General features: G+C 41.6%; 1 protein-coding gene across 1 annotated transcript in view; it reads right to left on the bottom strand.

Annotated features, from left to right (window-relative positions):
• nsmaf (neutral sphingomyelinase (N-SMase) activation associated factor) overlaps positions 1-18,638 on the bottom strand; it is a 31,651-nt gene extending 13,013 nt beyond the window's left edge. The window contains exons 1-24 of the mRNA XM_067448980.1: positions 18,512-18,638; positions 15,244-15,333; positions 13,651-13,729; positions 13,516-13,580; positions 13,392-13,428; positions 13,265-13,315; positions 12,371-12,442; positions 12,255-12,302; positions 12,055-12,107; positions 10,436-10,565; positions 10,280-10,351; positions 10,071-10,179; positions 9,167-9,343; positions 9,009-9,088; positions 8,834-8,924; positions 8,447-8,510; positions 8,313-8,364; positions 5,792-5,912; positions 4,440-4,571; positions 2,785-2,827; positions 2,541-2,701; positions 1,867-1,975; positions 1,729-1,787; positions 1,466-1,530 (exon numbers count right to left, since the gene is read on the bottom strand). Of these exons, the coding sequence (XP_067305081.1) occupies positions 1,466-1,530; positions 1,729-1,787; positions 1,867-1,975; positions 2,541-2,701; positions 2,785-2,827; positions 4,440-4,571; positions 5,792-5,912; positions 8,313-8,364; positions 8,447-8,510; positions 8,834-8,924; positions 9,009-9,088; positions 9,167-9,343; positions 10,071-10,179; positions 10,280-10,351; positions 10,436-10,565; positions 12,055-12,107; positions 12,255-12,302; positions 12,371-12,442; positions 13,265-13,315; positions 13,392-13,428; positions 13,516-13,580; positions 13,651-13,729; positions 15,244-15,333; positions 18,512-18,549 (1,998 nt within the window). The 5' untranslated portion in view covers positions 18,550-18,638. The remainder of the gene's footprint in view (positions 1-1,465; positions 1,531-1,728; positions 1,788-1,866; positions 1,976-2,540; positions 2,702-2,784; positions 2,828-4,439; positions 4,572-5,791; positions 5,913-8,312; positions 8,365-8,446; positions 8,511-8,833; positions 8,925-9,008; positions 9,089-9,166; positions 9,344-10,070; positions 10,180-10,279; positions 10,352-10,435; positions 10,566-12,054; positions 12,108-12,254; positions 12,303-12,370; positions 12,443-13,264; positions 13,316-13,391; positions 13,429-13,515; positions 13,581-13,650; positions 13,730-15,243; positions 15,334-18,511) is intronic.
• Positions 18,639-18,903: the final 265 nt, after the last annotated feature.

The following is an 18,903-nucleotide window of genomic DNA, read 5'->3' as shown; positions in this document are numbered from 1 at the left end:
TATAGTGCACTACCTGATCATTCCCTATCCCCTATATAGTGCACTGTCTGATCGTTCCCTATCCCCTATATAGAGCACTGTCTGATCGTCCCTTATCCCCTATATAGTGCACTGTCTGATCATTCCCTATCCCCTATATAGAGCACTGTCTGATCGTTCCCTATCCCCCATATAGTGCACTGCCTGATCGTTCCCTATCCCCTATATAGTGCACTGTCTCATCGTTCCCTATCCCCTATATAGAGCACTGTCTGATCGTTCCCTATCCCCTATATAGAGCACTGCCTGATCGTTCCCTATCCCCTATATAGAGCACTGTCTGATCGTTCCCTATCCCCTATATAGAGCACTGCCTGATCGTTCCCTATCCCCTATATAGAGCACTGCCTGATCGTTCCCTATCCCCTATATAGAGCACTGTTTGATCGTTCCCTATCCCCTATATAGAGCACTGTCTGATCGTCCCCTATCCCCTATATAGTGCACTGTCTGATCATTCCATATCCCCTATATAGAGCACTGTCTGATCGTTCCCCATCCCCCATATAGTGCACTGCCTGATCGTTCCCTATCCCCTATATAGTGCACTGTCTGATCGTTCCCTATCCACTATATAGTGCACTGTCTGATCGTTCCCTATCCCCTATATAGTGCACTGTCTGATTGTTCCCTATCCCCTATATAGAGCACTGTTTGATCGTCCCCTATCCCCTATATAGTGTACTGCCTGATCGTTCCCCATCCCCCATATAGTGCACTACCTGATCGTTCCCTATCCCCTATATAGTGCACTGCCTGATCGTTCCCTATCCCCTATATAGTCCACTGCCTGATCGTTCCCTATCCCCTATATAGTGCACTACCTGATCGTTCCCTATCCCCTATATAGTGCACTACCTGATCGTTCCCTATCCCCTATATAGTGCACTGTCTGATCGTTCCCTATCCCCTATATAGTGCACTGTCTGATCGTTCCCTATCCCCTATATAGTGCACTGTCTGATCGTTCCCTATCCCCTATATAGTGCACTGTCTGATCGTTCCCTATCCCCTATATAGAGCACTGTCTGATCGTTCCCTATCCCCTATATAGAGCACTGTCTGATCATTCCCTATCCCCTATATAGAGCACTGTCTGATCGTTCCCTATCCCCTATATAGAGCACTGTCTGATCGTTCCCTATCCCCTATATAGAGCACTGTCTGATCGTTCCCTATCCCCTATATAGAGCACTGCCTGATCGTTCCCTATCCCCTATATAGAGCACTGTCTGATCGTTCCCTATCCCCTATATAGTGCACTACCTGATCGTTCCCTATCCCCTATATAGTGCACTGTCTGATCGTTCCCCATCACTTATAGAAAACAGCGAGACTAACATTCATTCATACTAAAAAACAAAAACGTAAATTTTGATTTAAGTGTAGCTTATGTATCCAAATGCCACATCTAGTATAATCTTACCATGTTAGAGAAGGACACACTTCGCTGCAGGCCATTATCTTTAGAGAACATCTTCAGTGTAGAGTCTACATGAGGGCAAAATTTGAGCTAATTCAGGGTACAATCACGCTAGAAATATAATAGCATTTTAACTTATGCTAGAAACATGCTAGAAATGTACTAAATCATGTTGGAAAACTGCTTATACCGTCCTGTGAGGTGTGATCTCACAGTTCTGAGAACTCAATCTCATTTTATGCCAGACCGGAGCCTGAATTCCTAACCTTGAGAAGTTGAGAAGATGGAGTCTCCATTGAGGGTCACAGCAATGCCCGTCACGGCTCTGCAGAACCAGAACAACAGGGTCAGAGCGGCTCTATTCGCCTAAACTCAAACACACAACTACACCAACACACACTCACTCCTTGTGTATCTTGTGGCAGGATTGCGACACAAGTTTGTCCATGTTGCTCCAGGCCATTTTCTTGCTCTCCTCCGTCAGGTCCTCGAATGAATCCATACTAGGAGACCCTGAAACATGGAGATCCATCAGACACGGTCAAGGAAAACCGGCTTTACACTGCAAAAAATGCTCTTCTTAGTGTTTTTGTCTTGTTTCTAGTCCAAACATTGTTGTAAACAAAACACAAAGACTGGCCCAAAAGAAGTAATTATTATTTTTTTTGGATTACTTTTACTCGGGACATGCTATCTGGCAACATAGTATTCCATTCATTATGCTAAGCTAAGCTAGCGGCGACCCTGCCAAACTAAAACAATGCACTGAGACAAAAACGCGTTTGCCCACATATCTAAATGTGGGAAAGAAGTTGAATAAGCCCTATTTTTAAAAACAGTGGAGTAGTGTTGTGCCAATAGACGATAGTATCGTGTATCGACGATAGGCAGAGAGATCGCCGAAAGCTGGATGGATGGAAAGCTCGTCATGACGATATGACGATTGGAAAATTAGGCATATCGCCCAACACTACAGTGGAGTGTTCCCTTAACCCGTTCATTGCAAGTATTTCCAATTAATTCCCAAAGTCTGTCATTTTTGACGGCGAAGGTACCCAGTGTTAGGTTTAGACAGCACCTGGAGAAAGCTCACAGCTGCTGAGGCTGGCCGTCGCTGATAGGCTGTTGAAGCGAGGAGTGATCCTCTGAGGATGAGGAGTGACGAAGAGCTGCCGTGGCGTCTGTCCAAACTCCAATATTTGAGTTAGCATAGCTATTTTCTGATCTGGGTCTTCAATACTGCAAAAACACACACACAGACACTGAAAAATGTACACAAAAAGCAAAGACTGGATCAAAGATGAGTGTTTTAATGAAGTTACCTATCGCAGTCAACTCCGCCCTCATAGGTCAACGGATGGAAAACTGCAATACAGCAGACATCACTGTGTTTATTCATATCATGAGAATATTAAATATAGCTGCAAGTAGCCATTACCGGAGCCAAGAACAAAGAAGACAAGACATGCCGAAATGACTGGGAGTGTCAGACCAACTGCAACAATGAGCAATTAAACCCATTTTAAGATGATTTTAGGCAAAAATGCATGTGAATTTCATGTTTTGATCTATTACAGCGCCACCAAGAAGCACAATCCTACCATTTTTTTATGTGTCCTTTGAGTGAGCCCATACATTTGTGTGAAAATTTTGGTGAAAATATCTCATTTCGTTTTGGGGTTATAGACATTTATTTGGAAAAAATAAAATAAAATGACTGACACCTGACTTTGATTGGATTTTACTCCCCCTTACTATAAATATTTTGACATTTTGTCTCTTAATCATTAAGCTATGGACCTATGTTTCCGAAGTTCTGACGCTGGTTTCGTCTCGATCGGACTAGCGGTTTCGAAGAAATCAGCTAATGTTTTATAAGCGCTTAATTACAACGCTGCACAAACCATATGCCGAACCATGGCAAGTCTGGTCTCGTTGGACTCGGCAAGGATTCAGGAGACAAAAAAAGTTCCTCCCATGAGAATAAGTCAACCACACCCAAAGTTATAAGCATTTAAATATATAAAAATGTATCCACTAGGGGGCGCTGTTTCAAAACTTCCCAGACTACTTCAGGGCATTGTGCTGATGGCCCATACCAAGTTTCGTAACAATCCATTCATGTGCTCATAAAATGTACCATTTTATCACATATTTCAAAATGGCCGACAACCAAAATGGCCGACCTGGTAAAATTCGACATGACGTCCTGAATCTAACGAGACCACTTGTATGATAGCCCTTTTTCATATCTTCGGGCCTGTAGGTGGCGCTGACAGCATGTTTCCTCAGGTCATGCTTGTGATGACATGCACCAAGTTTGGTTTGAATCCGATAATGCGTTGCGGAGATATAGCCTTACGTGTATTTTCGCAACTGCTACGTAAAATGTGTTCACGCGTTTATCGAAAACGATTTGACGAATCAACTTGAATTCCGTACATTTTTGTCAAAATGGTCTGATGATGTTCGGTTTCAATTTTCATGCAAATCGGAAGAACAGTCTAGGACGAGTTCGCAAAAGTAGGTTTTACTGAAAATTCAAAATTTGCATAAAGGAAATTACATCATAGGGTGCAATCGAATCGGCTTGAGCCACGGAATCAATGGAAAACAATTATTTTGTTCCTTCGGTGCTTGGCCCCTACTAACACACTAATATCTGTGTTAGGCTCGTTTACCGTTCTGGGAATGAAAATAATTGTGTTTCTATCACTTATGGTTCAAAAGTTATTAGTATAAATATGAGTGAAACTTTGAACAGGTAGTAGCGCTAGAGGGAAGGATTTAGAGACTCCAAATTTGGTGTGGTTACAATTGGTACTGACCTCTATCAGTGTACCAAATTTCACACCTTTCCCGTAAATGGTTCTATGGGCTGCCATAGACTCCAATGGCGGAACAATAATAATAATAAGAAGAAATCTAACAATTTCAATAGGATAATAACACTAATATCTGTGTGAGGCCCTTTTACCATTATGGCTGGCCACGGCCTCACTTCCCTTCTGTCTGAAGCCGAAGATCAGATCGATCCACTCATGCAGGTGTTCAGACACAAACTGACTCTCCAGCGCAAGACGCATTTTCTGCAGGAAGTCGTCTGGATCTGCGAATGCAAAAGTATGACGTTATAACCACTGACTAAAAAGTAAAGTGTGCCGAGAAAAACGCAAGCCTTGTCTGAAAGCTTCCTAACCAGTTTTATCATGTTGTTAACATGTCTTAGCATTATGTTATTCTGGTAGCGTGTTTGTAGCATGTTTTAGTACACTGCTAGCATGAATCAGTATGCCTTACCAATTTGCTAACATGTTGCCATCCTGTTTTAACATGTTGCTAACATGAATGAGCACATTTCTAGCATGATTTAACACATTGTTAACATGAATTATGTTGTTTACATCTTTTAAAACGTTGCTAACATGATTGAACATGTTGCTAGTATGTTTTAGCATTTTACTAGCTTTATTTAACATGAATGAACACAATAATGGTGTGTTTAACATATTTTAACAAATTGCCAGCATGATTAAACATGTCGCTTGTATGTTTAACACATTGCTAGCATGATTTAACATGCTGCTAGTATGTTTTAACAAGATTAAATAACACATTGCTAACATGTTGCTAACAACATAGCATGTTAGAATGTTTTTGATGTTTAATACATTGATGGCATTTTTGAACACGTTTGCTAGCATGTTTTAATGCATGGTTGGTATAAATTACATTGGTAGCATATTTTAACGTTGCTAGCATGATTAAGCGTGTTGCTAACATGAAGGAACACCTTACAAGTATGTTTAAACATGTTGCTAGCATGATTACTAGTATGTTTAAACACATTGCTAACATGATTTAACAAGTTGCTAAAATAAACAAGTCTTGCTGACATTAACATGGTACTAGCATTATTTACCATGAATGAGCACATTGATGGCGTGTTTAACGTTTGCTGTGTCACGCCGGATAACAGAAAATGGGCAAAGAGGCGGGACGTGGGCGGAGCTAAGGTGACGTGATGACTAATAGACAGCAGACAATCCAACTGTCACTCAAAGTGGCCACGCCCTTAATTATGTAGAACTTTATAAAATATTTCACCCCCTCACAGTCGTCATGAAGGGCAAAATTAGCCGTATAGACCAAAACCACAGTTAGTCTCAGTCTGTAAACGTGTGTTTTTCAGCTGTAAAGTTGGGCATTTTTACATGAGCTCAATGAGATTCTGCTCCTTCTGGAGCCGCTCTAGTGGCCAGTGGAGGAACTGCAGTTTAAGTTTCTTCTGTATCGGCTTCAACAGAGACTGGGAAAGAGGATTAGCACCTGATGCCCATGGAGGAAGCTCAACAGATTCGACTCGGCCTCCTCCCTGCCTCCGGCCCAGATTCAGAGCCAGCAGATTCTTCAGAAAGCTGCTGTCACTGCCGTAGAACTCAGGAATCAGCTGTGACCACACACACACACACACACACAATATATACTATTGCAAGACCTAAACACACAGAGTTATTAAAGGGATAGTTCACCCAATAATGAGCCTGTGATGTTTATCCGCGTCTGAGATGTAGGTGTGTTTGTTTCTTCAGGAGAACACAAATGAAGATTTTTAACTCAACCGTTGCTCGTTAGTGATGCGCGGGTCAGCCTTTTTTCCAACCCGCGGGACCCGCTATTATGAAGTTATTTGGCCCGCCCCGCACCCGCGACCATTAAATAGACATACTAGGCAATGTAATGTAAACGAAAACAGCCTTTATTTAAGCCTGAAAGTGCTTGGAAACATTGCCCTGCAAACGAATATAAACCATAAATCAGGTCATATTAATAACAATATAATGATACACATTTCTAACATTTACAAAGCACGAACCTCATCTCTCTCGGAAACTTCTTCGCTATCCTCCTCCCACTCACTAAACTCATCTCTTTTTCTTTTGACTCGCTCGGCGGCAGGAGCTGATTGGCTCGCCGCTTTCGTGGCGTATCATGTGACGGCAAAAGTTTGGGGACATCACGCAAGTCCCGTTGCTACGGCCTTTGTATCGTAACCTTATCAAAGAACCTAATAAAATATGAAAATAGATATTCCCAAATATTTAATATAGGGAACTGCATGCAACATACACAGATTTTTTTATTTTATTTAGTTTTTAATTACGAGCCCCAACCTGACCCGCGGGCTATGAGACGACCTGCGCATCACTATTGCTCGTATAATGCATGTCAATGGGGTGTATTTCTATGAGAGTAAGCTGCTTGTGACGACACATTGATGTCTTAAGACACGAAGCGATCGCTTTCTGCCAGAAACACAACAGTATGTGTGTTATTTTACACCTCATATCAGACGAATCTCATCTAGTGTTCCCAGTCGCCATTACTTCCGCTGAGTAAGGTCAAAATAGATAGATGCCTCATTAGTGCCTGCGCAGATCGGTCGAATGAGGCATCTATGTATATATATATCTATGATCGCACCAGTTTGATCTCACTAGATGGAAATTACAGCCGATGGGAACACTAGATGAGATTCGTCTGATATGAGGTGTAAAATAACACAGATACTGTTGTGTTTCTGACAGAAAGCGATTGCTTCGTGTCTTAAGACATCAGTGTGTCGTCACGAGCAGCAGGGTTTAATATGGACTCGTATGTTTTTTACTCTTATAGAAATACACCCCATTGACACGCATTATACGAGCAACTAGGGGTGTAACGATACACTCGTGTCATGATTCAATATGTATCTCGATACTGAACTCACAATACGATATGTATCCCGATATTTTAAGCCAAAATAAAAGTGTTTTTTTATTTATTATATTATTATTTGTGTTTTATTATAACGACCCACAAATATTCCCCCACTGGATTATTATACATTATATTCAACATTATGTCTCTCTGCCTCTCCCGCTATTTATGCAGTATGTAAGAATGAACCATCTGAAATGCTTTGAATAATCATACTACTAAAACTGATTGATTAATTAATTATTAATTAACTACTAAAACTACTTAAATAATGTTTGCGTCTCACTGAGGAGCGCTGTTCCGCCAGCGCGCGCACTTCAGATGATCAATGCAATCTGTCACAGCTGTAATCGCAAGAAAGCTCGTCAACATGGCCGCTCTTAAACTATAAACGTAGCTCATCCAAGAACTTTAATTCTGCATTTCCTCCCTCTCTTGTTGTTTTCACGCGTCACACAATCATTTGAACGTCCGTGTTTACTACAGTACGTGCGTCGTGTTAAATATATTCATCACATAAAGCCATTGTGTCTCTTCAGAAGACTTGAAGACTAAAGAAGATTCGGATTAGACACTCGATTAGTTATTTTTATGATGCCTTTATGACATTCTTTGCATTAAGTTTAAGAGGAATGGACTTTAAAAATGGAGGGAGAGAAATCCCTCAGGTGTCATAAAGAAGATCTTCATTTGTGTTTGGAAGTTAAATAAAAAACGACATGATGGTGAGTTCATGATGGCAGAGTTTACATTAGTGGTAGCCTTCATTTGTTCATTTGTGTTTGGGTGAATTATACCTTATAAATAGGCCGACGACAGCAAGATGAGCCTTGGATAAAACAACTCTATATCCCGAATCATATCGTTTCCATCAACGATACATATCGTCACATTTTAAAATCGCGATATATCGTTACACCCCTACGAGCAACGGTTGAGTTAAAATTTGTGTTCTCCTGAAGAAACAAACACACCTGCATCTGGGACGCCCTGCAGATAAACATCACAGGCTCATTATTGGCTGAACTATCCCTTTAAGAGTATTTGCAATATGATCAATAACAAGCCATTGCGTTTGCACAACGCTCACCTCTTTGAAATCAGTGCCTCCCTCCAAACAATTCTTCCACGTCTCACCAACACTGTAAAAGTGCACATCATCGTCGTCAGCGAGTGTTTCCAGGAATTGTGTGTGTGTGTTGTTTTGCTGGTGTTTGCAGATACCTGTTGAACATCCTGTCTGCGTGATCGAAGCGTCCATTCTGCAGGCAAAGCATGTGCTCTGGGGCTGAGGAGGACAGAGAGCATCAAACCTTCATTTGGCCTTTTCTCTTCATCTCGGTTTCGCTCCCCGAGGCAAGCCAAGTTTATTTCCATAGCACATTTCACACCCAATGGCAATTCAAAGTGCTTTACATAGAAATTAATTAAAATAGTGGTAAAATATGCATAAGAAATAAGAATACCATGTGGACAAAAAAAGGATAGTTAACAGTTATTAAAAAATAAATACAATAAAATGGTCAGATCCACAATAGTGGTCTGAAATAAAAAATAAAACATTGTAAAACAACACACACACACTCTTGTGTGAGACAGACAGAACCTTACCAACTCTCACAAGGTAGAATAGTACATATCCAGGGGATGAATAATGACTGCCGTACATGAACCGAGGCTCAGGCATGTCTCTGTAGCGTTCCTGTAGCACACACACACACACACACACACACACTTCATCTTCTGCTTTATCTGATGATTAGGAGCATCTGTCAGGATATCTCACCAGTAATCTCTCCAGTCTCTCTGTGTTCAGAGCTCCGATGGGTTTACTGAGATCTCGAAATGAAGCAGGATTCAGCAAGTCTGAAATAAACATATCTTTCAGTACACGAGAGTGTGTGTGTGTGTGTGTGAGTGTGTGTGTGTGTGTGTGTGTCTGACCCAGCTGGCCGCTGCTGTAGTCGCTGATGACCCAGGGGAACACTGGGTACTGTGAGAGATCGTTCACACTGCGGTCCGCCAGGTTGTTGAGATGCAGAAGATACTGATAGTTGGAGATGTGACCTCTCTGCCACTGCAGCATGTAGCTCTCCGCAGTGTGCTCCGCTATGTGGTTCTCTACACACACGCACGCGCACGCGCACACACACACACACACGCACACACACACACACACACACGCACACACAAACCGACACACATCCACACCTTCTGTCAATTCAGTGCATATGTGCATACACACGTCTGTGTAAGTTACTCTCAGTTAAAACAGCAAAACATGCATTTTAGTTCGTGAAACCGGACGATATGGCATGTTTATAAAAATATTCACAGAAATACAGTCTGTGTGACACGTGTGAGGAAACTAACACACACACACACACACACACACACACACATTTGTTTTTGTGACATATGGGGACATTCCATAGGCGTAATGGTTTTTATACTGTACAAACCGTATTTTCTATCCCCTTGCACTGCCCCTAAACCTACCCATCACACACACACACACACACACACACACACACACACACACACACACACACACACACACACACACACACACACACACACACACACACACACACACACACACACACACCTACCCATCACAGGAAACATTCTGCATTTTTACTTTCTCATAAAAACTCCTCCTGTGTGATTTATAAGCCTTTTGTAAAGTGGGGCCATGGGTAATGTCCTCATATTTCACCCTCTCCTGTAATACCTGTGTCATACCCATGGCATTACACACATTTGTGTCCTCATATGTCACAAAAACACACACACACACACACACACACATACACCTAGAAATAAAGCTAAAGCTAATAAAGCCTACCAAGGAAAGTAGCGATGTAGTAGTAAAGCTCATCTCTCTCTTTAGTGCTGTAGAACTTCAGATAGATATCGGAGCGCAGATCATTCTCTGTGCAAAACACCTCCAGGCCCTTCACACACACACACACACACACACACACACACAGGGTAAACCCACATGTAAATGACATCCGTGTATTTGTGTAAATAGCAAACATCCCAAACACTCACTAAAGGCCTCAGTCCGTGCCTCCGTTTGTAGATGCGTCTCACGCTGTGCAAGCCGATCTGCACCACTGAATCCTTTCAGACAGACAGACACACACACACACACATTAGAACCGCAGTGAAGGAACTGAAGATGTTAAGGAAAGCATGTAAACTCACAGGATAGCCGTTCAGAGGCTGGAAGTAAAGACTGCGATCGGTGATGCAAACGTGACCCGCGTTCGTCACCAAAGGAGAAACCATTTCAGCCACACACTCCATGTGCGGGAGCTCGGTGACATCCTGTAAACTGCACACACACACACAATCACACACGCATTATATTCCAGACATTTCTCAACTATTTATTAAACTTGTATTAAATTGATGTTAAATTGTCTAAGTTTCATGATTTCAATTCACTAGACATGCTTTCTGATTACTAAAATATTACTTGGATGGATGGATGGGTCTGTGGATGGATGGATGGATGGATGGGTCTGTGGATGGATGGATGGATGGATGGATGGATGGGTCTGTGGTGGATGGATGGATGGATGGGTCTGTGGATGGATGGATGGATGGATGGGTCTGTGGATGGATGGATGGATGGATGGATGGATGGGTCTGTGGTGGATGGATGGATGGATGGGTCTGTGGATGGATGGATGGATGGATGGGTCTGTGGATGGATGGGTGGATGGATGGATGGATGGATGGATGGGTCTGTGGATGGATGGATGGATGGGTCTGTGGATGGATGGATGGGCGGGTGGATGGATGGATGGGTGGATGGGTCTGTGGATGGATGGGTGGATGGGTCTGTGGATGGATGGATGGGTCTGTGGATGGATGGATGGATGGATGGATGGATGGGTCTGTGGTGGATGGATGGATGGATGGGTCTGTGGATGGATGGATGGATGGATGGATGGGTCTGTGGATGGATGGGTGGATGGATGGATGGATGGATGGATGGGTCTGTGGATGGATGGATGGATGGGTCTGTGGATGGATGGATGGGCGGGTGGATGGATGGATGGGTGGATGGGTCTGTGGATGGATGGATGGGTCTGTGGATGGATGGATGGATGGATGGGTCTGTGGATGGATGGATGGATGGATGGATGGGTCTGTGGATGGATGGGTGGATGGATGGATGGATGGATGGGTCTGTGGATGGATGGATGGATGGGTCTGTGGATGGATGGGTGGATGGATGGATGGGTGGGTGGATGGATGGATGGATGGATGGGTGGATGGATGGGTCTGTGGATGGATGGATGGATGGATGGATGGATGGGTTGATGGATGGGTCTGTGGATGGATGGGTGGGTCTGTGGATGGATGGGTGGATGGATGGATGGGTGGGTGGATGGATGGATGGGTGGGTGGGTGGATGGATGTGTGGGTGGATGGATGTGTGGGTGGGTGGGTGGATGGGTGGATGTTTGGGTGGATGGATGGATGGGTGGGTGGGTGTATGGGTGGGTGGGTGGATGGATGGATGGGTGGGTGGATGGATGGGTCTGTGGATGGATGGATGGATGGATGGGTCTGTGGATGGATGGATGGATGGATGGGTGGATGGGTTGATGGATGGGTCTGTGGATGGATGGGTGGGTCTGTGGATGGATGGGTGGATGGATGGATGGGTGGGTGGATGGATGTGTGGGTGGATGGATGTGTGGGTGGGTGGGTGGGTGGGTGGATGTTTGGGTGGATGGATGGATGGGTGGGTGGGTGTATGGGTGGGTGGGTGGATGGATGGATGGGTGGGTGGATGGATGGCTGCTTACCTGTTCTTATCAAAACATGTCCTTGCCAGCCTGGACTGTAGTATAGCTGCAATCTTCAGCAGAAACACACACACACACACACACACACACACACACACACACACACACACACACACACACACACACACACACACACAGATCAATACACACCCTCAGAAAGGAGGCGATTATTACACACAGAGTTTATTAAAGAGACTGACCATAGCCGTCTGGTCCCCCAGCTTATCCAGACAGGACGCTCTGTGGAGCTGCAGAAGAGGACGAGTTATTGAAGAGGAAGCATAAGGGAATATCCCACAGGAGGAAGAACACACACCTGCAGCAGCATCTGAACGACATCTTCGGTCAAACTGGACGCCTCCAACTGGAACCTGACCTTCTTTTCTCCCTATCGTGACACAATTAATCAACCAATACATCAGTATATAGGCAATTTTTACATACACCGATCAGGCATAACATTATGACCGGTGAATAACACTGATGATCTCTTCATCACGGCTCCTGTTAGTGGGTGGGATATATTAGGCAGCAAGTGAACATTTGGTCCTCAGAGTTGATGTGTGTGAAGCAGGCGAAATGGGCAAGCGTAAGGATTTGAGCGAGTTTGGCCAGATTGTGACGGCTAGACGACTGGGTCAGAGTGCAGCTCTTGTGGGCTGTTCCCGGTCTGCAGTGGTCAGTATCTATCAAAAGTGCTCCAAGGAAGGACCAGTGGAGAACCGGCCACAGGGTCATGGGCGGCCAAGGCTCATTGATGACCGTGGGGAGCGAAGGCTGGCCCGTGGGGTCCGATCAAACAGACGAGCTACTGGAGCTCAAACTGCTCCAGAAGTTAATGCTGGTTCTGATAGAAAGCTGTCAGAATACACAGAGCAGCTCAGTTTGAGGCGTATGGGGCGGCATAGGGTGACCTCTGACCCCGCCGAAAGCACCAACAGTGGCACGTCAGCATCAGAACTGGACCACGGAGCAATGGAAGAAGGCGGCGTGGTCTGAGGAATCACGTGTTCTTCTACATCACGTGGATGGCCGGGTGTGTGTGTGTGTGTGGCTTACCTGGGGAACACATGGCCCCAGGATGCACTATGTTATGATGTATTGGTCATAATGTTACGCCTGATCAGTCTGCATGAAATGTGCTTATTTAATATTTGTTTCCCACCCACTATACATCATCCTCGGATGAAGACACAACAGATGAACTCACCCTTTGGCATTTATATGGAGCCACCGCGTTCTCTTCTTTAATCAGATAGATCTGTCAAACACAGGGTTAAAAACTGTAACGCTGCAAGTGCGCAGATATTACAGAAGTGAAACCGAGACACACTCACCTGCTTGGTTTCTATCAGAATACAGGGAGGTTTACTTCTGCAAACATGCATGAAAAAGAAAGGGAAAAGAATGATGAAAGTCTGCAGAACGACACTGATATTCTGAGCGGAGTAATGATATTACTCTATGAAGGGGTTGTGGAGCGCCTCCTCCAGCGCAGAGATCCCGGAGCAGTCCTTCAGAGGAATCTAACGCAAACACACCTCATTACTGGAGGAAATACATCAGCTCAACATGGGGAGAATATGAAGAGTATACCTTTATAATAGGCTCCTTAGCATCATCAGCTTCAAAAATGACGGATTTGGAACAGATTTTTAATGAGCCGCTGGTTCGCCTGTGAGTAAAAGCAGATTTAAAAGATATTAAACGCTCACGAAATCCTGAGTTTATGTGCTGAACATCATAGAAGACAATAATACCATCTGTTAGATTTATCAGTAGAAGAAACAGACAAAACATGTGCTTACATTCATACTTTTACAAAGTTTTAAACCAAATGTAGAACCTACTATACTACAGTCATTGAATCATTCACTCAAGAGATTTGTTCAAAAACACTGATTCATCCAGTAATGAAACAAGTGAAGTCTATATGAGTGAGTCATTGAATCATTCACTCAAGAGATTTGTTCAGAAACACTGATTCATCCAGTAATGAATCAAATGAAGTCTTTATGAGTGAGTCATTGAATCATTCACTCAAGAGATTTGTTCATAAACACGGATTCATCCAGTAATGAAACAAGTGAAGTCTATATGAGTGAGTCATTGAATCATTCACTCAAGAGATTTGTTCATAAACACGGATTCATCCAGTAATGAAACAAGTGAAGTCTATATGAGTGAGTCATTGAATCATTCACTCAAGAGATTTGTTCATAAACACGGATTCATCCAATAGTGAATCAAGTGAAGTCTTTATGAGTGAGTCATTGAATCATGCACTCAAGCGATTTGTTCAGAAACATTGATTCACTAACAAATTAAGTCTTTATGAGTGATGCTGCGTCCCAATTTGCCTACTTATACTACGTTCCTAAAAGTAAACTTACTCTTTTTGTGAAGAAAAGGTATATACTTTTGAGTGTGTAGCAGAAGAGTCTGCAAGCTTCGGGACTACTTCTCGCCATCTTTAACTGACTCTGTGGCTTAGTTCCGAGCATCCCGTCACCGTTTAACAGACCTGTCAATCATCGTCAGATTCGTCACAGTTCAAATCGTCCACATTCAGTTTAATCTCCTGCCGTATCGGAGAGAAATGTAGCCGCTCGTTGATCTGCCGTGTGTGTGTCTTTAATGCAGGGACTCCTCGTGTGTTTGCAGTTTAAATATAATCATGCATTTAAAAATAAATGGCCAAATGTGTCATTACAAAAATTACAAAAGTGCTCAGTGCTGCTGCAGGTGAGATATAATGTGGACAACACTGAATAAATATATTTTTGTCAGGTTAAATATTGATAGTCGATCACTCAAACCCCTTTATCTAAACTACTTAACCGTCTGACTCACACATCTGCCATGTTTGTAGTTTTTTAACGCTTTTTACCCGCATTTGTAGTTCTAATCGAATCCTCGTCCAACTCGCAATGGGTTGTGGGTAATATCAGCCGTTAGAGTGCCCATCGATCCATACTTCGAATTCGGACCGGAAATAGTAAATCATCCGGGAATCTTTGGAATAATCTTTTCAGCATACTACGATTTGGGACACACTTATTCTATTTTCAAGTATTAGTATTTAGTGTGGATAGAGTGCGAATTTGGATGCGGGGCGAGTCTGTCTCCTATACTGCAAACCTCTAGCACTTCCTGTATAAATGACAGTAGATCAGTTCTTTAGCTCACCTGTGTGCCTCCGGGCTGATGTTGGTCAGATTATATGCAGTGTGCTGTTCAAAATAATGCTCCTCCAGATCCAGCAACAGCAGCGAAAACCTGCACGCAAACACCAGCATATGGCCCGAGTCAGCAGGAGATTAGTGGAAGCACAGATGTTGAGAACCTTACCAACTAACCGATGAGCTGAGGCCTGTTCCACAAAGCTGGTTTCAGTCGCTACTCAGGTTAAGTTTGAGATTAGTTTCTCGGGCTCATGAAGGTGGATTGGTTTTTAATCAGTGGTCATCACCATGGTAACTTAAACTGAAGCAGGTTTTTTCTGGGTTAAGGCCTTTGCACACTGAGTCTGTAATTCGCATGCAAAATTTACAAATGTCAAAAATAAATTCGACCTCACGTTATGTCAATCACGCTTGCACACTGCCTCCGGAACATTCGGTTCAGGTTCGATGTTCTGTGTTTTCGCATCCGTAAAAACGCATTTTGAGAGTTTTTTGACAACTCAGAGCCACCATACATGTTATCCTAGCAAAAATACTACAAATATTATTATATTACAGCTTTAATTATAGCACATCAAGTCTCTGTAAAGCTGTGTGCGTGTGCGTGTGCGTGCGTGCGTGCGTGCGTGTGTGTGTGTGTTCGGATCCATAGACATACTGCCAGGTGTTTGGGATCAATTGATTCACGGAAATTAGTGTACTTCTTTTTAATATGTGTCTCCAGTATCGCTAGCAAAGCATCAAACTGAGCCACTGACACTTTCAATGGGTCGGTCTGGATAATCCCGCTGGATAACGAGGGGAAACTCTCCTCTCTACGCGATCGCAGGAGTGGATGAACCCAATATCTCTTCAGGACAAACAAATCATCCTAACCAGACGTCACTTTGTCTTGTTTTGCGTTTTTTTTTCCCGTAACGCATTCATTAATACGCATCTGACTTTTTTTCGGATCACGAGTGCGAAAACATGCATGCGAAAATATCAGACTCAGTGTGCAAAGACCTTTAGAGATCACAAACCCAAACTGGACCAATCAGCTGCAAGTAAAGATGCAATAAAGCCACACCCCCTGTATCTCTCGATCCTAATTAAAGCAGTTTATACACTGTAAAAACAAAATGTTGGTTTAACTTAAAAAAGTAAGTAACCTGGTTGCCTTAAAATTTGAGTTTATTGTAATTAAAAATTTGAGTTGATACAATGAAAGAAATTTGTTTAATAAATAGAAACTCTAAATATTATTGTATCTGAAGCACATAAAAATGTGATAAATCATGAAAATAGCACAATTTGGCTGCGTCATCACAAATAAAACACACACACTTACCCAATATGCTCACACACTCTTTTAATAATATTTTAATAAAGGTTGTCGAATCTCAAAAAATGTTCATTGTATTAACTCAAAATTTTTATTTCAATGAACTCAACATTTTAAGGACACCAGGTTACGTACTTTCTAAATTATTTTTTACAGTGCAGTGAAAAAACTTTACAAGTATAATTGTGCATCTTTTGGTGCTATTTGTTATATTTATATTATATGAATTATAATCACTTTGAATTCATATAATATGTTCACTTAAATATTATATTAATTGATAAGTAGCCAAATATTAATATAAATATAATACGTGCTTTCATAATTCTTTTAAACAACGTGTTTTCATTTGAGCTCTTTGTGAACCTATAATTATTCTGCATATTTCTTTGATTCATCATGCATTGATATAGTCAGATATTCATTCTCAAACTAAAGTGTTAATTCCTGCCTTGTTAACGCATTTAATTTCATAATAATTTTCAAAACGATCTCTCAATCTTCAGAAGAGAAGTGAAGCAATCGGGCGCTGTGATTGGCTGTTGATCGCTAACTCTGGATTAAACCCGAGTTGACAGAGAAAGTTTATACCGAGCTTTGAGAAACCAGGTTGGATTTATCTGGATTTGTCAACTCTAAACCTGCTCTGAAACTCAGAGTTTGTTCAGCTAGCTTCATGCAACAGGCCTCAGAACAGTCGAGGTACGGGGAGTAAAAACATTCAAGATTACTTATAAATGGATTCTGTTGAAGCCGTCAGACGTATTATTTCAACTTATTGGTTAAACAATTGTGTTTAACAGAAGAATTCACTACATTACCCATAATGCCCTGCAGAAAGTCCACCAATCAGTCAAAACAAAGCCCTTTAGCTCCACCCACTCACACTCTAAAAATACTTGAATATGTGTGTATATGTGCATGTTTTGCAATAAATGTAAAATATATTGTTTTACGTATATAATCAATATTTTTAAATTAGTAGTTTTACATTTCTCCATCAATTTTGTGTTCGCAATGCATCATGGGATTGTAGTTCATTCGCTCATTAAACGTATTTTTGTCCAATTTTCAAACACGTTTATGCTTCCGATTACAAAAAAAAGTTTATTCTGAATTAAATAATTAATTAAATAGTTAATTTCATAATTAATTTAACTAAATATTAAATAAATAAATGTATATTTTTTAAAATTACATGAAATTGTTTAATATATTTCACAATTATATTAAATACACATTAAATAATGAAAAAATATATTTTTAAACATAGCAATAGTGTGTGTGGAAGAGGTTATTGTGAAATATATTAAACAATTTCATGTAATTTTACAAAATAAATAGATACATTTATTTAATTATTTAATTGATAAATATTTTTTGTATTAATTATTTCAGAATAAACTGGTACATTTAATTGTTGTTTAATTGAATTCATTATTTATTTAATTATTTCATTTTGAGTAATTTGGTCCAGCTCAATCTCGTAACAGCTTTTGTTTTAACAGTTATGCGCACTATACGTTATTTATAAGAAAAAACGCAAAATGAAACAATAACAGATGGGTTTTGATTTCATGAAAACTTAAGATAAACAACAATGGGCACTGCCTGAAGAAAAGTAAACAAATGAATAATTAATGAGACAGCTGGTCATGTGACTACAACAGCGCGTTGACAATCATAGATCATAGATGCTAGGAAAGTGCTAATAAAGGTTACAATAAAGTTTTTTTACCACAAGAAGCGCATATGTGATTGTCATAAATGCATTGGCACGCGCGTTTTGTCTTTTGTTTACTGGCCTGTGTAAGAAGCGGATGGTCCGCGAGCTAAAGTCACACAACAGGCCAGAGGTCAGCGTGTTAAACTGCACGGACCCGAGGGAGAACACCCTCCACAACACTAGTATCAGTTGAAGTGTGTATTGTGTAAGTGTGTAAGTTACCTTTCTTTGACGCGATCCTTCTTCGTGATAAAAGCCATGAGGACTCGGCGGCTCGGCGGACATGTAAACACGGAAGCGCTCGGAGGAACCACGTGATCGATTCTCTCGCTTTCTGTCACACTCGAGGATAAATATTTATTTATTAATCTGCGATCAACCACTCATAACTACATGAAGTAAAGTCACTAAAAATATTTTCTATAAAAAATAAAAATTTAAAATAAATCCGCGTTTGAAGAAACCGTTGAAAAATACTCAAGTGACTCTATTACTTTATTAGGAAAACTTTTAATAAACGCACCTTGAATACGTTGTTTAGAAGATAAACAACTAAAACTAAAGCCAAAACTATTGCTTGGGGCTTTCGGGTCTATTTTTTCTGATTATAAAAT

The sequence above is a fragment of the Pseudorasbora parva genome, chromosome 1 (assembly GCF_024679245.1).
Source record: "Pseudorasbora parva isolate DD20220531a chromosome 1, ASM2467924v1, whole genome shotgun sequence".
NCBI classification, from domain to species: Eukaryota; Metazoa; Chordata; class Actinopteri; order Cypriniformes; family Gobionidae; genus Pseudorasbora; species Pseudorasbora parva.
The sequence above is the reverse complement of the archived record's forward strand: the minus strand, read 5'-3'. Positions and strand labels throughout refer to the sequence as shown.